The 26942-nt window shown below is 38.9% G+C and overlaps 1 protein-coding gene and 1 non-coding gene across 3 annotated transcripts in view; one reads left to right on the forward strand and one right to left on the reverse strand.

The window, feature by feature from the left end:
- Positions 1–1179: 1179 nt before the first annotated feature.
- CNST (consortin, connexin sorting protein) overlaps positions 1180–26942 on the reverse strand; it is a 49550-nt gene continuing 23787 nt past the window's right edge. For both annotated transcript variants that reach the window (XM_015283744.4, XM_004935430.5), the window contains 8 exons: positions 26515–26545; positions 23254–23340; positions 22692–22806; positions 19480–19501; positions 19206–19302; positions 13735–14615; positions 6350–6485; positions 1180–5471 (listed from right to left, as the gene is read on the reverse strand). In XM_015283744.4, the coding sequence (XP_015139230.2) occupies positions 5266–5471; positions 6350–6485; positions 13735–14615; positions 19206–19302; positions 19480–19501; positions 22692–22806; positions 23254–23340; positions 26515–26545 (1575 nt within the window). In that variant the 3' untranslated portion in view covers positions 1180–5265. The remainder of the gene's footprint in view (positions 5472–6349; positions 6486–13734; positions 14616–19205; positions 19303–19479; positions 19502–22691; positions 22807–23253; positions 23341–26514; positions 26546–26942) is intronic.
- The window catches only part of LOC107052888, a 38184-nt gene continuing 17722 nt past the window's right edge, over positions 6481–26942 (forward strand). Inside the window, exons 1-2 of the transcript XR_005858345.2 lie at positions 6481–10368; positions 10591–10684. This is a non-coding gene — a transcript (uncharacterized LOC107052888). The remainder of the gene's footprint in view (positions 10369–10590; positions 10685–26942) is intronic.

Below are 26942 nucleotides of genomic sequence, written 5' to 3' on the forward strand. Positions count from 1 at the left end.
AGCCCCAAAGGACTCGTGTGGCTCAGCTCCCAGTGCAGTTCTTCACTCGTCGCCACTCCTGATGCAGAATACGTACTGAGCAGCTCAGTGGTGCCCTGTAGGAAACGCTGTGTTGCTTCCATGGATCAGGCAGTAGATATGCCTTTCAAATTTTGGGTGCGCTTCAGTACAGCCTCTATTTTTTTGTTTGTTTGTTTTAAATTTATGTTTTGATTACATCAGTTCTGTAACATCTCAGCCATCACTGCGCAACTCTCTAAAACAAAGCAGGCATCTACTGGTGATCACAGTTTTTGTACAGTGCTGAATACAGTGAACCCTCGGCTCATATTAAGCCAGAGAATTACCATGCCATTTAATCCAAAGCAATGAAAAACACAAATTATAAAGAGATCCAAAGAAGTCACATCTAAAAAACATCTGACGCTTTTTTTTTTTTAACTTAAAAAACCAAACATTAAAACATTACTTTAAGCTAAATGAAGTTTATACTTTAAGCTTCCTTGGGTAGCTACATGAGATGTTACCTCACAAGTTCCAATGAATTTCTACACTGTCCCTCTGTCTGGCACCGAAGAACAATTTGAAAACACAAAACACAAGGATAACAAAACCAAAACAACATGAATAAAAATGACTCGTTTCCTCTTAGGATTTCACTACATTTTCAGCCAGTCTAAGATTCCGGGTGGCCTCATTTGGTGGTGTTGAAGGATGGGGATGCTGCTAAAGGCAGTGCTGCATGCTGCAAACAGGAGGTGGCTGGCTTGGGTTGAGTTGGAGTCAGTTTACTTTACTTGAACTCAAAGAGCAGACTGGCTGTGACACTAAGAAGGTCACCTGCCCCAGCATTTCTCAAACTTACCATCCAACATCTTTTAGAGCAGTGCTGTAAGGCAACATTTCAGTACTTTAAACACACTGCCCTGGATAAACAGTGCTCTGTGTGGAAGCCGCATTTTCAGTTAGCTAGTAAAAGAAAAGCGAGCCAACCAAGCAACTCAAGAAACTTACATCACACTAAAACCCAAACCAAACCGCATGCATTTTATCCTCACCTATTCTCCTGGTTTGGGTTTGATCATGGAATTCTCTATGGAGATGCTGCTCATTTACTTAACTTCACAAAACATCTTCTCAGTCTTTTCATACGTTTAGAAATCACAGTACCCAGAAAGGTTCATATATTTTCTTTGGGAGACACTTTTTATTTTTTTTTTTTGCTACAGTATTTAAATTACAAGCTTGGGTGATGGTTTCAAACACAATTATTTACTCCTTTTGCTAAAGGAAGCTAAATTTGTTACAAATGGTTATTAGTCCTTTCAGATGATCTTGGCTTTACAGTATGGTACGAAATAGGCAAACATATTTTCCTGGGAGGGTAGCATCCCCTTTGGTTATCAAGTGCAATCACACAAGAATTTGGACTTCTGACCTACTTCACTCATTCAATATTTCAAGCTTGCCCTTTACCCACAGAAATCCTTAAACAAGAGTTTCCCCTTTGGTCAGACTACTTCCCACAGTGTGCCACCAGCACTACGCATTTTCCAAGTATGAAAGCAAAATAGTAGAAAAACATTTTAAAACATGAGCCGCATCTAGATTGCAAATCTCTGCTGGCATATCTGGGCTGTGGAAAATGCTTCCTCACTGACACTGCTTGGAACCAGACTGGGGTACAGCACAGCTATGCTACGGCACAGCGCTCTTCCTGGTGTACTTCACGTTGCTTGGGGTGAAGGTGTAATTATGCCATCAGAAAGCTCTTCTAGGCTCTGTGTGTTGAATGCACATTGAGAGCCTTGTTGGTTTTGATCTATTGCAAGAACCTCTCTAAAATCACTACACTGAGAGGATAAACTGGAAGATGGGGTTTCTGATGGAGTGCGGCAGGTGGTAAGTGGCCACAGCTTTCACCTTTGAAGGCAAACAATCAACCTGACATCCAGTCATCTTTCAAGAAATGAGTTTTAACTACTATCATGTACTGAACCGTTCCCTGAATTTTCCTATTGACTACAAATGGTTTTATAGTGGTCTGTTTCCTCTACTGCCAAGCAGAATAACCATCTATCCAGTGGCAGGGAAGGAAAGAGTCAATGAAAACTTAAATGCAAAGGGCTTTACAATGTACAAAAGGGAAGGAAAAAGCCTCTGCTCTCTTCTTCCTACTTATAACAGTCTTAGCTGTTGCTCAGCATTACTTGACCACAAATTCCTCAGATGAGGATAACTGTTCAAATCCCCTTTTAGCTTAGATTTCCCTGACCAAGATTCTGACCACTGGGGCCATCCAGGTGGAAGCAATGCCACCAGCAATCAAAAGGGAACAGAATGCACAGGACAGCTAACACCTGGCCAACCTGAACACTCTCTGGATTTCAAACAAAGCACATTTCTTTATGGTTGGTCACCACAAGTCTGATAACGTAGTGCTGACCATGCAAACCGTACTGACAATTGTCAGGCAAAGCAAGAATTAGTGCCATCATCTTCTCACAAACGAATGCCAACAGAAATCAGATCCAGACTCAAGCACTTGGTTGCAACAGCTCAGAAGAGGAACTGGGCAGCCCATGTGTGTGTGCCCCATCTGCTCCCCCAGATCCTGAGAGATCCCGCAGCAGTGGCACCTGGGTACAGGCTGGGAGGCTGCAGAGATGCTCACACTGCAGCTCAAATACAAGGCAGCTGGGCTACACAGAACACCTGGCCGCTCATTCTTCCTCCGTTGTGTGCAGGTGAAGTGGTGCCCTACCTCTCCGTGATCTTCTCATTGGCAGTTCTGCTGATATTAGTGAGACTCTGCACTGGGAACACAACACAAAGCTGCCACGCCAGGATTCAGACCACAGATTTTCTCTGAACTGCTTATCAAAAATTGCTTTGACTTTAAATAGCTTTACCGTTTTAAATAAAATAATTATTTTTAAATAGTTCTAATTAAACGAACCTAGAAGTAGAAGATCTTTGATCTTCATATCTGATATACCTTTGAATAAATAGTTCTATATATACCTCTTGATCTTTTTGGTGAGGAAGTGCACGAAAACTTAAAGAGATTTTTAAGCTGAAATCAACAGTTGTCTTTTAGAAATAAACGTAATATCCTGAAACACTCAACGCGAAGTTACAGAAATGCAAAATATATTCTAACTACACAATCACTATAAATATATATTTTAAGTGAATGCATGCTTTTTAATTACTCTGTGAGCAAATTACCCAAAAAGAAGAAAATTAAGATTTTCTATAAAATAAAAACTAAATAAATACATAAACCAGGACTTAAAATAATAAACTGAACCAGCCAGTAACTCTTTAAAATACAAAAGCATCTCTCCCTTTCTCCCCTAGATCAGTCCAGCTTTACAATGCTCTGCGGACAACCAGCAGAAAATACACCAAACTACTGTTCTTAAGCTTCGTTCTGAAAACAAATGTTGTCATTAATTGGGGCATTTTAAATTTACTGCTTAATAAAGAGCTGCACATGAGGCTTCCTAAGGTATCAACTGAGCCTCGGCAGTGAGAACTGAAAAAGAAATCAGATGTGCAGTTTGTTTCAGAAAAAGTATGGTTTTAACTTCTGCTTTAAAATCCCGTTCAGTATAACAGAGCATTTAGGGACAACCAAGCTCGCTAGTAGAGGGACAATTGGCTTGCAAATGCCAGAAAGCATGATCATTTAATGTTAAAACTCTGAGCTATGCCTCGAGGATTTCACTTTGTAGTAGTATACAAAATAATCTCAACCTGAAGGTGCTGCATCATACGTTAGTAAGCTGGAAACCATGGAGCGGAGTGAAGCGGACCCCCTGAAAACTGCTGTTTCCTGAGGCGCGAAGGACTCGTCTCACACAAGGCCTGCAGCAGGGCCAGGCCAACGGGCTCTGTGCCAGGACAGCTGCTGTGTTCGGACTGCAGCACGGACCAACGGCCTACGTTGCCAGTTCTGACCTTCACCGTCACGTCAGCGTCTCTCTCATTCACCACCCAGGAAGGGCTGAGCACCAGGTGATAGAAGCAGCCATTTAAAAGGACTCTTTTTACTGATTTAAATTTGTAGAGCTGGTAGAAAAAGAGAGCAGATTTTAGAAGTCTCAGAACTGGAGGGTAAATAGATGCAAATGTGCTTTATCTGTTGGAACAAGCGCCCTGGACTATCGAGAGGCTGTGGATCTGCAGCAAGCCTCTGAACATCTTCTGTCGGATCAGTTCCACTGTACGTTAAGTACTCACTGGGTGAGAGGCTGCAGCCACACAGTCCAGCGATCCTGTGCGCTCCTCCGGGGTGTAGGGAATCAGACATGAGCCCTAATTGCAATAAATGTTCACAGACAAAGGCAAGGATCGTTATTCCCCATTTATGGAGGAGAAACCGAGGCACAAAGTGATTACTGTAAGTCAGTGACGTAGCTGGACAGAAATCCCAGCTAGCCTGACACCTACAACCAGGTGCTTTAAAATTGGCCAAAGCCACTCTGCTATTAATGTGAATAATTTACTGAACATCTTGCTCCTTTTTCTGCATTTAGTGAGACCAATGATTTCTCTTTTATCCTCCTCTTTCTACAGCAGCCCGCACAACACTGGGAGTAAAGTTCCAGGAAACACTGTGAAATCTGCCAGCAGATTTATCCCACACGTGATGTTCCCCATACGGTGTAAGGTGCGGGTCGGCCTGTTATCACTGAATGGGGGCTCCATAAATGTTGCTGCACTCTTCTCACTCCAAGCAAATTATTACATGGCTCACCGGGAGAATTAAAATGGAGAAAAATAGTAAGACTTAGAAGAAAAATAATGTTTTCATAAAACACAGACTTATTGCATGATAGCTGGAGGCAACACCTTTGCACAAACAGCTGTAAATCAGAGCTGTTCTTTAACTAAGCTTTCAGAGATTGCTTACACAATGTGTGGCAACGGGAGAGCGTATAGAAGACAGTTAATTTTCTTTTCTTCTTCTTCAGTTGCTCAAGCTGTTGAAAAGCTGCTTGTCTAATCTTAAAAGGATGTAGAGAATGACTTGTTATTCTCCCATACCACACTGCTACGGCTTAAGATGTCAACAGTTTGCCACCTGATAGCTAAAAGGGAATTTTTCTCAATTTCTAAGTAAAAGTCTAAGTACATCATCAAATGCACATCACCCGCAGGTGGCAAGTGTTACAAAGAACTTGAAATCACAGGTTTCTTTAATAGCCTCTCCAGTAACCAGTGGTGAGCTCAGTGTGCTGTCTCAGTCTATTTCAGCTACGAGAAGGCAATCCAGTGCTTAAGTTCTTCCACACGCTGCAATATCTGGGTATAATAGAAATCCATGTTGGCTGCAAATTCTGTACACACAGGGGATTCCATGTCACCAAAGGTGCAGTACAACGCAGTTCCTCCGATGCTAAGGAAAACGGTTGCTATGCACAGCAGGACCAGCAAAATACAGGAGCCACCAGCTACTTCATCTGTGAGCAGAAGAGAAGAAAAGGTGAATAAGAGACCAGACAAAGCGACGTGAATGTGTACGTGTCATAGTTTTATCAGTATTCTGTATCATGACATCATGCGACAGACTGTTTGGGTGCAGAGGCACAGTGCACTGCGGAGCTGTGTTTCCTGGTTTCTCGAGCAGCCTCACATGAATTCTGACTCTCCAAGAGGAAGATACGCTGGGATGTACTGCATTTCCTGGGAGCCTCCACATGAATTTTGATTCTGGGTGATGGGGGAAGAGCTCTCTGATCTTTTCTGGGAGGCAAGCCACAGAGAGCCTGCCGATAAAGACTCAGACTGACTAAATCCATGCAAAAACAAAAATAACATTAAAAGAAGGTAACTCCTGGAATTGTATTTAAAATATAAATTGTTTCTAAATATTTTCAACAACAACAAAAAAATGTGACAAGCTCCTTTTTGGGCAGCAAATGGATTTTCCTTTCAGTGTGTGAGACGTGCCATGGAGTGTTAAAATTCTGCTCAGTTTCTCTAGCAGACTGTACTGAAGTATTGTGAAACTACTCCAGCACTGCAGAACAGAATTGGGCTTTAGTTAACATGATCCTAGGGCAAAACAGTAAAGTACTGAAGGCTTTTGCAATCTAGAGCTCTCAAAAAAGAATGAAGAAATGAAAGAAAAATACTAAATCTCTGAGCCTGAAATGACTCAAGAGCACTGGAGTGCCTCAGCTATTAAAGACCACTGAAACTAGATAACCGTTTCTCATTTCAACTTAAAAAAACCAAGGTGCAACATGCAGTGAATGTTCACTTAGCTCGTGAGGACCACGTTCAACATCATTTGCACCCTGAGAGCGCATGCTATGAGTTAATAGTATTAGAGTACCTTGATCGAAAGTGTCTTCCATTTCTTGGAAGCGGACTCTTCTCTTTGTTTGCCTTTGCTGGACTTGGGCAACTGTTTTTCCATCCCTGTCATCTCTCTTCTTTAGTATAGACACCAATCCTTCTGCTGGGGCAATCTATCAGGAAAGATTACCAAAAACCATTTGACAGTGATTAGCACAACAGATGTGAGAAATTAAAGCATAAGATCTTCTTAACAAAGGCTTTGAGGAGTAAATGAGAGAAATAGAAAACAAATGGCTTCTACTCTGCTTTTCTTAAACATCGCAGTACTTGTGAAACTCTCTTCTTGAACAAAGCAATTTCACAGCATGAAGGAAAGCTGCAGAACCATTCAGCTGTCAAGAAGGTGACTGAGATGACAGTGTTTGCTTCTGGTCACTATCAAAGTTAAACATGCAATGAATACCTAGTATGATCTAAACTATACATCAGCTCCTTCATAAGCTCATGTCATTAAATCATGTTGGTTGGAGAAGTGGGCTCCAGTCAAAAGTACTGTCAATAGAGGACAGTAAGAGGTCAAAGACACCACAGCTGCCTTTCCAAAGACATAATCCTGCAGAGCCTATCAAATACTTATTGTGAGATTAATTTTTCAGCATTATGATTGGTTCCCCAAGGGAGAAAGCAGGCTATAGCAGAGGACAAACAAATAAAAGCACTAGGGGAAAAAGAAATCTTCATGCTTCTGGATAAGTGTCAGCTCTGTATTGTTATAAGCTCTCTGGATAAAGTACCAGTTCAAAAATGCTTCCCTACAGTGATACATTCAATAAGTCATTATCTGTCCTTTCCTACGTCATTTGATTTAGCTTCAGCAATATATACTTTTCTTCCCACAAAACCATATTAAGACGTTAGATCAAGGAGAAGTTCATAATTTCCTAGTGATTATAGGAAGAAAAAATGGGAGAAATACTAGAATAAAAACACATAATGGAGAATTAAGAATGCTGTCATGCACTGGAGCTGTGAAGGTCCTCTGCCACAAGAATTAGTACTGATTACCCTGGGTGTTTGACTCTCTGAACGAATCACAAGTTACTATTTTCCCCAGCAAAACTTTCACTGATTAAAAATACAAACTAAACCACCTTTCTTTGTAAAACTGTTTGTGTCTAGGAAGTAATTTTTCCTCATTACATATCAGAAGATGTTTTCCCTTGTTACGGCACATATACCAATGCGTCTAGATCCTTACAAACAAAAGTACCAGCCAATTTTCTGAAGTTAAAGAAAAGAGAAACACTTTGAGTCAAAACAGTAAAGCAAGGGACAACATTAATACAAAGGTACCCACTATCGGTACAGAACTATACATATTACATTCGACTATCCCATTTTTTTTCCATTTCTGCCAAACATGGATACAGTTATACAAAAGAAAAGGTCTTCAACAAGCAGAACCTAGGTGAGCAGTATACAGGAGCATCTGAGTTCATAGACACTAAAAGTGGATGCAACTGTATTTGCAGGATACATTACTTGGGTGCATTGTACCAAAACCAAAGCTAAAATTGCCATGGTAGCAGTATACGTTGGCTGTGAAGCAGATGCCAATAGGCGGTCACCTGACAAAACCCTACAACTGGGTTTCCAGGATCATGTGCCAAACATGCTAACATACTGACAGACTGTGCTTTAGCAGACTGAAAGGGTTCTAGAACATGCTGATATTTCACAGGTGTAACAATCTACATGCTAATGTCAGCATTCAGCTAAACTAAGTGTAAGACTCACTGCTTGTGTGCTTCACAATTCTGTTTTAAAGCAGCTACCACTTTTCTTTCATTACCAAACGTGCCCCTTTAATGTGAATGCACATTGTTTAAAGTTGTTACAAATACAATAGCTTAAGCAAGGAAGAAAATCTATTGATAAGAGAGGCTTGACACAAATATTACCTAAGTATTACCTAAGACATAAGTACTACCTAAGAAACACAAGCAGAAGCAAATCCTATTCCTTAGTCCTACAGTCGCCATGCTCTTTTCTTATCTTGAAATCTTTCTTTTCTGAAAAGAAGTCTTAGCCATCTCTCCATAAATTTGAGTGGTCCCTTTTAAAACCTGTTTTGTATATCAGTGATGACCTTTGCTACGTTCAAAAGTAATCCGTATACATTTGCGCTGCAACTAAGAAAACATACCACATCTGCAACTGTTTGCAATTCACCTATATAGCTGGCATGACCCAAAAACTCATAGTGAAGAAAGAGACGACTTTCCAGACAGTGCTGTAGTTGCAGACAACTACAATCAGAGAGATGGTGTGCTGAGCATAAATGGAGAGCACAATCCAATAGGCATTGCCCCAGCTGTGTCATTTGGCACTTAACTGGTAGATGTGGCAATTAAATTTGATGTATCCACTCCAGTGGTATTTTATACCCCTCAGATGTTGACCTCAGCAACTCACAGAGCCGGTCACTGTGGGTATATGCCTACAGCATGGAACAAATTTTTCCCAAAATGCAACTGAAAAGATAAAACTCATCTCTGATGCACTTCCCTTTCAACACTCACTTTCCCTTTTGATCATCTATGTAAAAGCTTGAGTGGTTTACTTAGTGAAACAACACAAGGAAGTACTATAAAGTAGTGGAAGTGTGAAAAGAAATTGTTTAAATCAGTATGTGGAAGACTGCTACGTGGTACCAATGAAGCAGCAGTAACAGCCTGCATGCTTCTCACCACAAGAAGCAAACTGGGTTGAAGCTTCTACTGGTGATGTTAAATTAGCTTTGCAGAGCTGCCATGAAAATTTATCAGGTCAGCCGGAAAATAAATACTTATGCTTCCATGTTGTGACAAGGATGGGGGATTGTGGAGAAGTGCATTAATTTGACTCATTTATTTAGGAGGGCAAGATGACATTATGTCCTTTAAAAGAGTGGATTATTTTAAGCTTCTATGTATGGCATTGCTTTTATAAAGAGGATCAATGGCTCCTCCTGAGCTACCCACGCAGCAGGCTAGCTGCTGCCAGATATGCCTGCTCACAAGTGGTTCTGATAGCACTTGGGAACCTCACCTGGGTGCAGTGGGATGTTTTTACCCCTGTCCTAAGAGTAGGGTGCGGGAGTCTGTTTTGCATGCTTCATTTTGTCTGCTGGCTCCTGCTAGTTCTTGTATGACTGACACAGGCTCTGTCTCCTCCACGCTGAAAAGCAGAGGGCTAGATCTGATGGGATTACCTGGAAATGTGTCCCAGCGATTACAGTTATGTAAAAGGCTTGCTACAATGAAGCTCACTTACTTTTGCTGCCAGCACACATGAATGTTTCAGGATTTACTTCCAAGTGTAAAAGACCTAACTGATACAGCACAATTTCTCTACTCTAAACATATCCTTTCTTTTAAAAAGGGTGAGTGAGGGCTTTTGATTTTGCAATACAATCATTATGGTAATGTTACTCTCCTGACCCAGCAAGAGCCATAGATCACACTTCTAAGGCTCTCTTTGATCAGAATGTCTTTACATGATATGCAGTTCATACCTACATTATTTCATCTGCCTTCCACTAGACACGGCATCCAGATTTCCCTTTTGTTCTGCAAAGCAACTTCAAAGCTATGCCTCCTATTCAGGGACAGCTTATTCTCAAAATGCAAATACAAATACAAGCATATGGAGTTCTGCACAGAACCACCTTTACATCTTTCTTTCTACCACATTCTCAACTGCAGCTGAAAACTGTCCAACATAAATGCCACGTTTTATTTTTCTTATTTTCAGTCATTAAAGTATCATTACTGTACTTAGGACTGTCACGTAAGAATAGCGCCCATCTCACTACAAATAAAATCTCATTCAATTAAAACAACTGTAAGTAAAATATTTTTTCTTGCATCTTTCATTTAGAAAGACTTCAAAGCAAGTATACCAATGGATTACATTAGAAACGTCTCCCACTAATTAAACAGCCACCAAAAGCAGCGGAATGGAGATATAGCAGCCATACAGGACTAGAAGGATTCCATGCTGGTATTTGAGGTAGGAGGAATTTAAAAAGCCAGAAATCATTATTTAAATTTGAATTTAACGAGGGAAGTGTGGTCAATACAGCTAACCACAAGTCAAGCCTGTGCTTGGCTTGCACCACAAAAGGGAAGAGTGCAGGCCTGCACCAGGCCATGCTGTGGGCTGCTCTGTGCAGCGTAAGAGACCTACAGGTAACAGACACTAATGAAACACGGATTTTTTCCTTAACTCCAGGAATGACACCAAGCAAACTCAAAACTACAGGACCTGAGCCATCCAACAGGACAAGGGATCTCAACAAAGCACTGTCTCCACACACTTCGTGCAGGTAGGTGGAGGATTCATTACTGCACCCAAATCAGCTTCCAGTCAGTACATATTTAGTAGATTTTGAAATCTCTGTATACAAAAAGTGCAATCCAAAGCTACTACTTTCTGTTGTGGTAAGGACTCTCAATACTTTCGCCTTCTGAAAAGAATTTCAAATGATAATTTGCCATTAAGAAAAAAACCAGAATTTTATACATTTCCCTAATAATCTCGTAGATATAAAGCTTTATTTCATACAGCAAAACACACCTTACATTACTGAGGTTACAATCTGTGTGACTGCTGGTGTGCCATTTCATCATATACTTCCGAAATCTGTCACTGCCAACTGTTGATACGCTCCGAAGCTCTTCACTAGCTGTATGAAGGCACTTTCTGTACAGCTTCAGTGATTTTCTATCATTTGCACACAAGTTCGCATGGATAGTATTAGTAAAGAAATACCTAGTACAACTGACTGTAAAACATGTAAAACACTATTTCAGTTTTCAAGTTATTTAAAGCCAGAGAAAAAATGTAGGACATTTCCAGTCTTTAATTAATTATTGCAAATAGTAGCTTAAAAGCAAGGGACATAAAGGATCTGAATTACAGAATTCTGTGAGACAACTGTGCTCAGTATGGGGTCAAAAAAATATCCCTTCCGACACAAGTACTTATCCTTCCCCATTTACAAGAAATTAATATTACACCCCCATTGAATAATATTGGTCCTACCATATCATTTTTGTACCTAGTTTATTTCATAACAGTTTTTACCTCTGCTCTCCATTCTAACTTATTTGTGACAATTTTGTAACTATTTGCTCCAGGAAAAGTTTTATCATAGTCACATGGATTAACTTTCTTTTTTTTTTAATTGTCATACCTACACATTTCATGTAAGGTTTGTTGTTATGCTTGACTGTGTCTACACAATGCACATGTAGTACTTCTTCCATAATTACTGTAAGAAAACACTGTAAACTTATTAGATGGCCACAGCCAGGACAATGCAACTTCAAAGGCAGACAAGGAGAACAAGGAAGGAAAAAATGTTATGGTTGGATGCAGAGATCAATCTGCTTGTCAAAACATCAGTAGAATCTTATTTTAGCACTAAAACAAAGTCAGTCTAAGTAAATGGTGGTCATTTCTCAGAGGTTCCACGCTCTGTCAGTTCCTGGTGCCTTCTGAGGAAGTTGCAGGTGAACACCAAGTCTGAAATGCAACCCCTACGGTAACAACTGGCAATAAGATTAACTGGGAAAACAAAATATAAATGTATAATGAAACAATACAGGCTACACACCCTGCTACACCTAGCAATTTCAGGCATTGTAAAACAAGCCTAGACGTTGGATATTACAAGTTTTAATTCGTCTCAGAATGAACACGTTTGCTTCTCCCCGATTTAATCCCCCAACCCTACACAGTTCAGGTCTTTTGCTAAGAAAGACTGGAAAAGACTCCCACCAGTGACAGCCAACATTATGTGCTACATAGCAAAAATATAAAAAAATGCTATGGAAAGACTCAAGGTACTTTTTACCTCTCTAGAGACTCAGTTCTGCCGTCAGAGTACTGGCAGTACTAGCAGTAAGACAGCGAAATAGAAATGACACCGGATTCCCTGTAAAGCACTGTTGTCATTGGCCACTGGCCCAGTCAATACAAGCATCACTATTCTAACAGTATCGATATGCTCCTTCCTATGCAGTCTTTTAAAATGTAATGGCTCAAGCGTAGCAACTTAAAAATAGCAGCTATAGGGTTAATTTATGATTTCTCTACATAAAACAATTAGCTCCTTGGAAATTAGTGAACATAAGCCAGTGGATCCAGCGCAAAGTTTGATTACCTATATGAACACATATGTAGTAGCTCGTGCATAGTTACCATCGAATCCAAAAAAGCTGAAGTAAAACCAGCTTTGTGTACAGGGTGTTCAGTCCTGGCATGTGACATGCTTCCTGACATCCCACTGAAAGACAAGGCGTCTTAGGGGTGATCAGGATGCCTGATGTTGCAAGGGAGAAAAGCTGCTTAGGTGGGAAGAAAAACACAACACAAAATGCTTTGTTTCCAGCTCTGGAGATTTTGCCAAAGATGTAATAACATCAGCGTGCATCTCCAGCATTTAGTTCCCCGCTTGGCTGCAGTCTGTGGGTGATTATGGGTTCATGATCTACATGTATTAGCTTCTGATCTGTAGAGAAGTACTGTTACTTTTTATTGCCAAGGGATGTCGCACTGTTAAATTCATTAAAAATAGAGACGAACCAACAAGACGGCTTCTGTCTTTCCCCTCCAGCAACTGAAATCACATAATTTCAAAATAATCCCATTTTTACATTTAAGGGGAAAGCTTTTACAGTCCAACATTTGCAAATGCAACAAAACCAGAAGATAAAGTGAAGAAGGGATCACACACTCTCTGACCAAATCATGCAGCAATAAAACTTAATATATATATTTTCAGAAGAGCACTTCAGCTTATGAAGCACTCATCCTTGTTGTGGCCTATGGTTGGTTCAGGTTTAGAAGTTCTTCCTTAAGTTTGGTTGAACAATAAAACTGCCTAAGCCTGGCAAACTTAGAAGCCCATACATGCATTTCTAGAGTTTATTACACATGCAGCTCTTCTCACCTTTAGTCATTAGGAGTGGAGAAGTGAATTTTATTCTTTGAATAGAAAAAATCCATATTATAAACATAGGTATTATGTAGACCTCTTAAATAAAATCATAATTTAACAGGAACTGTCAACCTCTCTCCTAACAGTTTATGTTAAAAACAAAAATAAAAATAAAAATAGAAATAAAAATAAAAATAAAGAGTCTGCACTAATAAGTAAAAATCAATGTAGTTTTTAGACGCACAGAGCAGCACTTGCCAAGAGGAATACAAACAGATAAATGGGAACTTTGAATTAACTCAGAACAAGTAAATACACACAGATTTCAGACTAAAGAAATTAGAGATATTGAACACATTTTGAAGTTGGCAATACTTAAAATATTTTAACTGAGATAACATGGAGGGTTTTATAGGATTCACAGTATTTACCTCAGCAATCTCTATCCTTCTTGCAAGTTCATCAAGAGAAGAAAAGCTGTCATCTAGTGATAAAGCTTCCAGTGAGTTGTAAGATGCTCGTTCAGGTGAAATATCTGGGACAGTGTCAAATTCTTCTTGATTTGCTAAGTTTGCAAACGATTCTTCAGTGTCTATTATGTTGCCATTTAAAAATCTGAGATACACATCTTCTCGTTCTTCACTTTTTACCTTCTCCTCCTGTCCTGCTGCTCTCTGCAGTTCCTTGCATACTCGTGAACGGGCAGTACTCTCATGCTCAGATACTTTACTACTTTCAGAGCATGTACTTGAAGCAGTTCTGTCTGGGGGAGATTCTTCATCATCGCCATCATCAGGCCGTTTCTGTTGCTGGTTTAAATCGCTATTTCCGAGCTGGCCAGTAGCAATTTCTGAAGAGCTAGCAACAAGTTTTGATCTGAGAAGATTTTTATCAGCTTGTGCATCTTTATCGGTAGAAACCAAATCAGCAGGCATATAATCAGCATCTGTTAAAACCAAGGCATCTACCATTGGCCCAGGAGAGAATTTCACTCCGGGTTCCCCAGCTGTCTCTTCTATTTTTTCCGCATCCTTAGAGATCTGCCTTTCTCTCAGCAGCAAACTGTTATCTTTGCCGGCATCCCCTGATGATAAACAGCCTGGAGAAGGCCTGCCCACTGTCCCTGTGGACTGGGTGTGTGGCTCCAGTGCTGATTCTGCACTGCGGTGCTGCTCCTCCATGTGGTCCTTTCCTGCAGCTACCGAAAGGCTCACTGCCTCCTTCTGCTCCTCAGTTTGCTTTTCATCGCTAGGACGGGTGCTCGGCTGTTGATCTTCTTTCTTTGGTCGGATGCCAGGACAAGTTTCAGTACCTAAATGCGACAGGAAAACAGTTGCAGTGTTTTTAAATGATTCAAAGCATCAGCAGAGAGGAGAAAGAGTATACTGTGATTTGATAACGCTGTAATCTAAGCCTTAAGATGTGCTCCCATAAAGGGCAGGTCTTTGTGCTCCAGGCAAATAAAAGTTTTGTAGTCTGAAAAGCTGACTACTCTCATTTTGACAAAGTGTTTCTGTGCATTCTTACAGGCTGAGCGTACGCTTCAGTGTCCACCTGAAAAGAGAGAGAGTCACTCCCATGCTTTCAGAAAAATATGTATTCAAGTGTCTTTCTGAAGAGCTAGGTTCCTTCTAAAGCATATTTTAGTGAGCACACATTATGGAGGCCTGAAGCATAGATAAATGCACTTTATAACCACTGAAAGCTGTATTTCGATGCCAATCTATCTACAATGCAGGAAGATCTCAGTAGTTCTTTAAGAAAGCTGAAATCATGCTAATTTAATATATTATTAATTTCATTCTTTTAAGTGGGTAACTAATCCTTTGATTAATTGTAAGTTAAAAATCCAGTTATTTTATGTAACACTGTAACAAGTCATTTTTTGGATGTTGGTTTACATACTAAGAATGGGATTCACTTACTTATGTGTTATATTTACAATACAAATACAAACTGATTTCTCTTATGTGAAATTTCAGAGAGAACTGAAAGGAATTCTACACAGCTTGTGATTCATCTACCATTGATATGATCTGCTAATGAAGGAATAGATGGTTAGTCTGAGTTGTGAATGAAATTACTAGACATTAGCCATTATAAGAATCTCAGAGTCAAATCTTGCCCTTAAGGATTATGAAGGGAGAAAGGGAGTATTCAGAATGAGAAAACCAAAGTGAGCTAACTCTAACAGAAATGATCTTCTTTTCCCCATCCTTTAATAAAACCTAAGTTAAGACTATGTTGTAGCAGGACTACTGTTACAATAGTAGTAATAGCTCCAAACAAAAAATACCTACTTCTAGAAAATGCCTGCTTGCATTTTTTTGGGTCACATCCAAAAGCAGAAAGGTCTCGTGAATAGATTAACAAAGAGATCAAACACTGCCCTCATTAACAGAATGTGTTCTGACAGTGACTGCAGATCTCAAGGATAACCTTATCCTCCCTCACCTGTTACAACATCGCTTTAAATCTGAGCGCTTTCCTTCACTTTTTACATGAAACAAGGTCACATTCTTTTGTCTTTTAAGAAATGTTCACATTAATTCATTTTATTGAACAATTTTATTAAATTCCATACTATCCCCATTTTCAAAGACAATGAAGTACAAGGCAGCGTAAAAAAGACAGGCTGGGGAATTAAAAAAAACCAATATGCAGCCATCTCAAAATGCAGACAAAAATAGAATGAGATTAACATTTGGAAAGGTATTGAGAACCTGGCTTATGAATGAAGAAATGGCTATGAGACAGAGACTTCTTGAAAAACAGGCACAGATGAGTAGATAGCCCAAAGGATTTGTAATGGGATACTGAGCCCCTCACGTATAGGTCATGAGGTCAAACATAGCCTGGATTACTGGGACAAGATTTTGTTACCATCTGTCAATTTTTCCCAGTGAACACATCCACGTACAACAGGCATCTTTGTTGGCAGCACCAATTCTAACATCAAAGATTAAATTGAATCGGAAAGTAAATTGAACTCTTCACCGTGAAAGATGGCCCTTGAGCTCTACAGGCTTCTATTCCTAAGAAAGTAATAAATGACCCCAGCATTGCTATCTACATACAGAGGTACAAGAATCGAGATGTAATGATCACTGCTACATTCCATGTCAGATTTTCAGTACCTTTTAATATGTTCTTTATAGTCATTTCAAAACACTTTCTAAGACAACTCATACCCACTATATGCTCAAGGCAAGTTAAGACAAATACTTAAAGATTTAAGTTAGAGAAGATGTTTTTCTTACTAAGTTAAATGAAATGTACCCACCAAGGTGGCAGCAATTTTTACCTGTGAGAGATATAGCAAAGGTTCCACAGAACATTTTCTAGCAGCAAAAGCACTTACAGCAATTTAGCATTTTTTTTTTTCTAAACAGAGTTCCTATAAAACTGCCACTTGCTTTGTTCATCGCAGAAACCTGTAGTCACCACTTTTTCATTCTGCTAACACAAGGTGGTCTAGCAGAGAGTGCTGAGAATGCTACCAGTGGAGAATTCACACACCTCCATCCTTGTCCCTCCTCCATATACGTCTTAAGACAACTAATAAGTTTATCCCTACCTTGGGAATTGGGCTATACGCGTACACACTGCAAAATGATGCTAAGTGTGCCATTAAACTCATCATTTCATTAGAGAATGCTTCATGACACATGAACTCGATTATCTTTAGTGAACACCAAGGTCAGTAAGGTTTTCAGTTAGAAACCAAATAAATTGATGAATATAGTATGAATCAATTCTCATACTCATAGCTTTAATGGTTGAGTCTCTCTGCTGGTAGAATCAAAGATAAAATCTTCCAGAGAGGAAAATGTAATAGAATATGAATTCACATGAAGGACAGCTTTCAAACCACTTGAGTGTATCCTTTTACTGTCTCGCTGTCAGTCACATTTTTACTAGTAGTTTAGTAGTTTCCCCTTCATAATGGCAGATACATTTCTATGTAGAAAGTAGGAAAACAAAAACAAAACAAAACAAGATTCATTCTGGTGTAGAAAAAAAGCCCCAAAAAACAGTTCGTAAGCATTTTAAGTTTGCAATGAGAAGACCCATGCACTTGGGCCAATGCTGAAGAGGCTAGTTTAAATACAATAAATTGTAGAGTTGTAGTAGCATACGATTCTGCTGGAGTTCAGACAAAATTATGAAATGCAAATACTGCTTCTAGTCCTTATCACTGGAGCACTGTGTAATTCAGCCACAGTTTGGCTATTTTTTTGTGCAGCACTCAGTGATATATACAAATCAGTTATGGATCACCTCTGTTCACTTTCCGCACTAAGTTCATACTGGAACCATCCTCACACAAATCCTAACTGTGACAAAAGCTCCATGCTGCTGACATATGGACACTGTGAGGGGCAGCATGACCACTGCTTTTATTAAAAGATGCACTGCCTTAACAAATCAAGAGATCTGCCAGGGTCAGGAGTCATCGCCTCCTCAAGAACATACTAACCTTGTGAAAGGCATCTCTTGTAAATCCTACACATTTAATCTCGAGTTACACTTGAAATATTCCTAACTTTGTATTGAAAAAGTATTTAGCACTGGTAGAACAGCTTTCTATTAGTATACATAGTTTTATTCATTTACAAACATTTCACAGGAACCCAAAGGTTTTGATGATATTTTGAAAACACAAAAGAAATCCATTTATACCTTCAATTAATTACACATTAATTTTAATACATCTAGATGCTGTGATTTAACATTGAAACAAAATGGTACTTAACTCACAAGTTTCAAAAGTTCAGAATTTTTGCTTTCCAGAAAGCTGTTGTTCCCACTTGGAACAAAAACAAAGACCAAATTGCAAGTGCCTAATGTTTTTGCATGTTCTTGCAACCATCCAAAACTAAAAAAGCATTCAGTCCTTTCGATCTGCTTTCTGAGTTGTAGAGCATGTTTGTTCTGTGTTTTGTTTTTAGTTTGGTTACATGAACATGAACATGTTACATGAAGACAGAGAAGGGGCAATATAGTGGTCATGGTAAAAGAGGATGAGGATGAGGAGAATCCACATCTTTAGAGAATTGTTGTTAACTCCAAATTCTCCAGAACTTTCTGGACTCAGGATGATATACACTTGTAGAATAGTTTATGTTGAGGCGGACCTCTGGATGTCATGTTGGTCAACTCTCATCTTGTGAGAAGTTACAGCTGTTTTTGAGGAAACATCCTCAGTTTAGGCCATTTTTGGCAACTTGAATACAGCATAAAAAGAACATTTTAAGATGCGATAGAAGATGAAGTGCAGCATAGGAGTCAAACAATGCTCCTTTCCTCTCCACTGTAACAATTTACTAATTTTCAATGATTCCAACACATTACTCAAATTAAGCAGCTGCTGCCCCAGGGCAGGAGGAGGAAAATGGAACTGACATAAAAGCATGTACTGAAAAAAAATTAGCTGAAGTATAGTTTACTCTTCTAGACTCCCAAAAAGCTCCTTAATTTTCAGTTCTGTTTACAGAAATATATGGCTTACAATCAGTATGTCATACCGAAATAAAAATATTTACTAATACTTTTACATATATCAAATGACCACAATTTAGAATATTTATCATCATTTATGTATCTTATCTATAGTTTTACACAAATTTTAGCTTAGGGAGGCTGTTATAAATGCATACTCATCTACAAAAACCTTTTCTGATAGAGGCTAGAATTACCTTACTACACTTCTGAATATCAATGACTAATTGAAATTGCATAGTATGGCCATTGTGCAATTGTTGTGAAAAAAAAAATGCAAAAAATGGATCAATCTGTGGTAATCCAAAAGTAGCTTCAAATGAAATAGTTTCATAGTATTTATATGAATACATCATTACAAGACAATATTTCAAATGCATGTACAGACATACACACATACCTGATTTGAAAGCAGCAGCTTCTCTTTCCTTTACATTCTCTGATCCAATTAACTTGAGCAAACAACCGCTTTCCGATGTATTTTCTGCAACCACTGGCTGTAAAATATGACGGTATTTCCTGTAATTTTTGGGCTTAAACAGGAATACTATGACCTTCTGAAACATTTTTGCCTCAAGCAGTTTCTATACTAAACTGGAAAAACTACAGTAATATTAAAAATACATTTATTAGCAACCTTTGGCAAAGCAGAAGATACAGAAATGGCTGCTTACCTTATTTTTGGGTGCCTGTGGCCTGCGGCAATAAAGAAAAAAAGGCATAAATTACACTACTCAACAACAGCATTCTTCATAACAAATGTCATTGAAATCAGTGGCGTGCAGTGACAGGACAAGGGGTAAAAGGCAAAAACTGCAATACAAGAAGTTCCATACGAATATGAGGACGAACTTCTTTACTGTTCGCAGATGACACCAAGCTGGGAGGGAGCGTTGATCTGCCTGGGGGGAGAAAGGCATTACAGAGGGACCTGGATAGACTGGATCGATGGGCCAAGGTTAACTGTGTGAGTTTCAATAGGGCCAAGTGTCGGGTCCTGCATTTTGGTCACAACAACCCCAAGCAACCCTACAGGCTTGGGGAAGAGTGGCTGGAAGGCTGCCTGATGGAAAGGGACCCTGGTGTACTGATGGACAGTCGGCTGAATATGAACCAGCAGTGTGCCAAGCTGGCCAAAACCAATGGCATCCTGGCTTGTATCAGGAATGGTGTGGTGAGCAGGACTAGGGAAGTAATCCTCCCCCTGTACTCGGCACTGGTGAGGCTTCACCTCATGTACTGTGTACAGTTTTGGGCACCTCAGTACAGAAAGGACATGGAGGTGCTGGAGCAGGTCCAAAGAAAGGCAACAAGGCTTGTGAAGGGCTTGGAGAAGATGCTCTACGAGGAGAGGGTGAGGGAACTGGGGCTGTTTAGTCTGGAGAAAAGGAGGCTCAGGGGAGACCTTATTGTTCTCTTCCAATATCTGAAAGGTGCTTACAGTGAGAGAGGGGTTGGTCTTTTCTTACAGGTGACAGGTGACAGGACGAGGGGAAATGGCCTCAAGTTGTGCCAGGGGAAGTTTAGGTTGGATATCGGGAAACACTTCTTTACAGAAAGGGTTGTTAAGCACTGGAATAGGCTCCCCAGGGAGGTGGTTGAGTCACCATCCCTGGATGTGTTTAAAAACCGTCTGGATGTGGTGCTCAGGGACATGATTTAGAGGAGGGTTGTTAGAGTTAGGGTGGTATGGTTAGGTTGTGGTTGGACTCGGTGATCTTTAAGGTCTTTTCCAACCTGAGCAATTCTATGATTCTATAGTTCTATGATTCTATACTGTGAGGGTGCACTGGAACAGGCTGCCCAGAGAGGTTGTGGAGTCTCCTCTGGAGACATTCAAGACCCATCATGATGCCTTCCTGTGCAACCTGCTGTAGGAAACGTGCTTTAGCAGTGGGTGGACCCCATGATCTCCAGAGGTCCCTCCCAACCCTTACAGTTCTGTGATACTCTAAATTACTTTATAACTTTATGCTAAAAGAGAACTTTGCCAACTTAAAAAATGTGAGGGCTCAATATCTACTAGTATAAAAACACTGATTGCTATAACAGATGTTGAGGAAAGAAAAAAAACCACACCTCCTCACCCTTATTTCCCTCCCCCTAGATTGTTTACACTGGGACATATTTCCCATGATATAGAAGGTCCCACTGGTTCCACTCAGATTCACAGGTGATTCAGCACTGTTAAGAGTGAGGACTTTGCAAACTGTGTAAACACTCATGCACAGCATGTAAATTACTTTCAATTACAAAAACAAAAAGCTCATATTTTCCAAGACCCTGGCTTAAAGTTTCATTTTAATTTCAAAATAAATTGAGCTTAAACCGTAGAAAACAAATATGAAACAAGAAAAGCAAATAGGCTTTTGCCTGGAGAGCTTGGAAAAGTGATAATATTAAATATGGAGAACTAATCATGGCAAATGAACACAATCCTTAGTTTTTTCTCAAGTTGCAGGCTTCCTCAGGACTAGGAATGTCTTTACATAAATGAATTTTTGTATTTAGAAGTGAGTCTGCTTGGAAAAATTAGAAGGAGAAAGCTGAGTAATGTTTAACAAGGCAACAATTCATTGCCTAGGGAGGTGCTGCAAGTTGCAGCACATAAATTGTAATAGTCTTGTATCCTAATATTTGTGTGAGCTTGCAAGGTCACGTATAATGAAATGTAGGTTGAAGAACCCTGCAGGCATACGGAGTAACCTTGCAGAAGCAGCAGCTGCGGCAGTAAACTTGTTGTGCTAGAGCTGCCTCTTCCTCCTGTGGAAATGCAGGCTCATGCTTTCTGCAAATTCCTCCCCAAACACAAGTAAACAACACCAGCCTGGCTTCTGGTGGTCAGCCTGGGAGTTTTCCAACTTCTGTATCATCACTCAGGGAAAAAATGTGGAAGATGAACAACACTCTAAGAACAGGAGTATTTTGGCTTTTGTTGTATCCAGACTGACTAAGCCCATGCAGATATATTTGAAGTTCTCTCTCCCCATTTGATTGAGAGTGCCTTTTGGCTGATCATTTTTCACTAGCAGTTAGTATAATTTCTTCTGTCTGTCCCTTAAACTCAAGATCTAGCAGGTAGGACATTCGCCAATGAAATATCAGATCTTTCCCTGGGTCAAGTGGACCCAGGGATTGGGTACAATCTCTTATGTGTTACCATCCAGAATAGCACCCTATGCATTATCCAGAAGTTTGCTTTATTGTGATAAAATAGCTCAGATGGCTGCTGAATCAGGCAAAGCAGGCATAAACCAGGATCTCCTAACTTTTCAGAGCACTGCCACACTAGTAAATAAAGAAACACTGCTTAATGTATAAGTAATTTACGTGAAATCTACTGAATATAATATGAATGACTCAAAACATATGGAATTATCCTAAAATGTAGAAGATTTGAAAATAAAGTCCTGCAGAGTAGATGCCAGTGGTGGAGTTTGAGGTCTTGAGCAGTTACGTTTAATAAGAATGATTAATCAACTCAATAGGTAGAGGTTCAAGTACCATCATCAGATCTGCAGTCTGTCCTTTTCTAAGTTAACACTTCTCCATTTCTACTTTGGCTGAATACAATTACAAACAAACTCAATACTCAATTTCTGGCAGAACAATGATTTGCTGAAAGCAATTCAGATCTAACCTCTATGCATTCCTCGAATCATATTAGAACATCGTGAAACTCAATGTGAAATGAAATGTAACTCAAACATTTCATTTCATATCCAGAGCAGCAACCACTTCATTATCAAATTCACTGAAAGCAATGGGATGCAGATTTTATTTTGGGTCTAACCATTTTAAATAACTATTTTAAAACACACTGTACTAGTAAGCAGACAACAGCTACGCTAACATGTTAGCACTAAAGAAGTAAGATTATACTTACTGTTGATGTGAAGAACAAACTTTAGTAAGCTTTTCCAACTCTTCACTACTCAGTTCTTTAGCTGAATTCCTCAGTGTTCTAACTGGACTAGAAACTGCTGCTTTCCATTTTCTTTCTAAATTAAATCCAAATATCCAAACTATTACAAAAGTAATATTTGCTTTACATAAATCATGCATATTAAACTAATTCATGGAAAAATATTAACAGCTTCTCCACTGCTATGCTCTACAGTCTTGTTTCAGATTGTGCAAAAAGCATCATATTTTGCCATAACATGCTTTATTTACATCACATCAGATTGAAACTTGAAGTAAAAATAAGCCCCCCAAAGCTATGGGGCTTATAGATTATAAATAAATAATTTGCACCTTTTTCATGAAATATGCTAGAAGGGGTCCAAAGAAAGAATACTCTTCTCATAACAAATTGGAGAAATCTGGGTATAAATGCTATTTCTGCTGTTTATTGGCTTTAAGCTCGCAAAACAAACACTCCGTTATTTACAAAGGCAAAACAAGTGAACTCTTCCTACTATCATATTAGTTTAGCCTGTACTTACCCCATTGCTCCTGTATGGAAGACAGATTTGCAAGCAGTTGCTCGTGATACAATCGTTCAAGCTGAATGAACTTCATTGCCTTCTCATCTTAAAAGCTGGTTAAAGAAAAATGCATACAAATGCGGACATACTACTATTTCTTTGTTTTTGACATCATCTTTGAATGGAAAATCGTTATGTACCTGAAACATCATTAAATCAGACTGAACAATAATTAGCATCCAGATCTCTGTGCAAGGGAGGAAATTATAGCAGACATGAATACAGCAAATGAGAACAAAGATAAGTTCCAAACATGCAAACTCTATTCTTTGTAGCAGTTACCTCTTCACGTGTCTTGTAGCCAACAGAAGATTTTCTAGACAAGAGATGAGCAACACATTACTGTGCTGACAACTGGAAGGTAAATCAAAGTTCTTGGAAATGAAAAGCAAAACAATGATACAAATGTTAGTATACATCTCTCAGGAAATACAACCACGTGTCAATAAACATAACTAACTGAAAATACAACTCCTTTTACTCATCAGCTGGAGACAGCATCAAAAAAACATCAACAACTCAAACTCTGCAAAACACCCTTCCCCTATTCAACCACTGTATTCAACATTGTCGGACAGCCAAAACACCTTCTTTCTTCTTCTTAAGGATTCTGCTTCATTTTTTTCTCCATGAAGAACTCTTTCCCTCCCTTATGGTTATCATCATATTCAGACAACTATCAATATATCTTTAGAATATCTGCTGGTGGAGGGTATTTCTAGCTCCATCAAACTCAAGTTGTTGTTGTTCTGTTTAAGGTCACGTTTATCAGCTATTTCAAATTTAATTATACAGCACAATGAGTATAGAAGTATTCTGAACAAACTTATTAATAATATAGAAAAAATAATATCCATTATTCATTTTAGTTAAAATACTGAAGTAATTATTATAAAAACATAAGCAGTATTTGTTATTTTTGTTAGGCTCATGCACCACATAAATGGCATGGCTTATAAACAACAATATTAACAGAAAGAATATTCCTTGCCCTCAAGAGTTCTATTACTGAGAAGAGAAATAGAGATCAGAGAGATAGCCTTAGAGGATCATAGCAACAACACTGAATTATTGTTAAATATGCAGTTCTACACTGGATGAATTAAAATACCCATCATGGATAATTAACGCAATGTAACATGATCAAGTAAGTTCTTTATTAACCTCAGGAAACTGACGGCTGCAAGTACAGGGGAGATTTCCTTCATAAATATGTATTATACTGCAGTGTTGAATTCCACACATCAGGTGTATATTGCACTTTAAATATTTCCTTTGATCAGATATAAATATAAGGCTCTTCCATTAAAACAATTTCTATGAAAGAGAAACTGTATTTCAGCATAGAATCATAGAATGGCCTCAAAAGGACATCAAAGATCATCTCATTTCAACTCCGCTGCCATGGGCAGGGTTGCCAACCACTAGACCAGGCTGCCCAAAGCCATTTCCATCAAACTGCTGGATGTTTTTTAAAATTTAGTGTATTTTTCCATGAACAGTCATAATTTTCCTGCAGAATTTTTCTATTCTGCAAATCTGTGCTATAAATTTTTGTTTTTTGTTTTTTTTCCTTTTTCTGATGGATATTTTTGAAGACAATGATGGGTAATTTTACATATTATCTTTAAAACGTTGCCATAGCTGTTTCCTTGTTTTTATACCATTGCCAAATATAATTTGGCAAGATTTAAGGATACATTACTGTGTTTCTTTTGCTTTGTTACTTAATCATTATAATTTCCCACGTTCCGTTTTGTTTTTACAAAGGCAACAAATTACATAATAAAGAAATAACGTGTATGCACAGACTTTGTTAAATGTATGACACCCCATAGTGAATCATATACACATGAAGGCCTTACGACTTGCCTCTTCTTTTTACAGCCTGAACATTTTTCTTCAAAAGCAAACAGAGAAATAGCTAGTCCAGATTTAAAATATAAATATACTTTAAGGTTTAATATAATTACGATCTCCCAGAATTACTGAAATATCTTAATTATTACCAGTTTGACTATTCTAACGTATTGACGAAACTTGTTTACATTATCTAGGAATAAATCAAAGGAACCACTTGGCTGTTCCCAGAGGCAATCAGCCCTGGTTTCCTGTGACAGTTTTCAAACTACTTTGGTATGACTTTGGATAATTAGCACTTGACAAAGAACATGCTGCTGTTGTATGCCGGTTACTGATCTCCCTTAGCAGAGCGTGTTTGGTATTTTTATTCCAATCTAAACACTAATAGTACACGGTCTAGTCAACCACTGTGATAATCTTGTTCTTACTATGATAGTGCCCTATTTGATAGAACAGAACATAAATCCTATCTAGATTGGACATATTTCCAGTTATTAGTATATGGAACAAAACTTACCCTATAAAACAGATGTCCTTTAAAAATATTTTCTTACTTCCCTGTTTCTGCACAACTATAAACAATTGTATCAGCACAGTTTTTGAAAGTGGATTTATTCCTTAAATTACATTCCAGCTGTTTGATTAGGGAGAAACTGCTAACATGCTGTATATTCACTCATGGGCAAATTATGGCTCTTCACAGAATTACGGAATCATAGAATTGCTCAGGTTGGAAAAGACCTTAAAGATCATTGAGTCCAACCACAACCTAACCATACTACCCTCACTAAAAACTCTTCGCTAAAACATGTCCCTGAGCACCACATCCAAACGGCTCTTAAACACATCCAGGGATGGTGACTCAACCACCTCCCTGGGGAGCCTATTCCAGTGCTTAACAGCCCTTTCTGTAAAGAAGTGTTTCCCGATATCCAACCTAAACTTCCCCTGGCACAACTTGAGGCCATTTCCCCTCGTCCTGTCACCTGTCACCTGTAAGAAAAGACCAACCCCTCTCTCACTGTAAGCACCTTTCAGATATTGGAAGAGAACAATAAGGTCTCCCCTGAGCCTCCTTTTCTCCAGACTAAACAGCCCCAGTTCCTTCAGTCTCTCCTTGTAGGGCATCTTCTCCAAGCCCTTCACAAACCCTGTTGCCCTTGTTTGGACCTGCTCCAGCACCTCAATGTCCTTTCTGTACTGAGGTGCCCAAAACTGAACACAGTACTCGAGGTGGTTTGCTTCTTTTTAACCCTGACCCACAACCTGTGAGTCATCGTCAAATTATGTATTTTCTGTTTTATCGTGTCTGATTATTTTAATACCACATAAGAAATTTTACAGGTAAAAGGATACATTCCTCCTCTTGAAAATAGGTCTCAGCTATCTGAAAAGGAAAGAAACAGGAAAATTACCATTCCTTCATTTTTACAAGGATGGCAGGGATATAATTTGAACTTTTCATTATAGCTTTAAATGTCTGCTTTGTAGATTCATATTTAGTTTTGAGAGAATACAAATATTCAGACTAAATGCATGTACTCTTATTCTAAGAAATATGCTTAAAAAGAATATCGAACAAAGATATTGTACTTTTACTTGCACAAACGAATTTGTCCAAATGTATGTTGGGTTTTGTCTTGTTACAACAACAAACTTTTACTTCAGCAATTTTTTTTAATGATTATATTAGAAAGTTATAAAATGACAGAAGCACTGTGTTTAATGATAGATGAGTTTTATTTCTATTACTGACCATGATGTAAGATCATTGTCAAGCTCTC

Source organism: Gallus gallus, chromosome 3 (assembly GCF_016699485.2).
Source record: "Gallus gallus isolate bGalGal1 chromosome 3, bGalGal1.mat.broiler.GRCg7b, whole genome shotgun sequence".
NCBI lineage: Eukaryota > Metazoa > Chordata > Aves > Galliformes > Phasianidae > Gallus > Gallus gallus.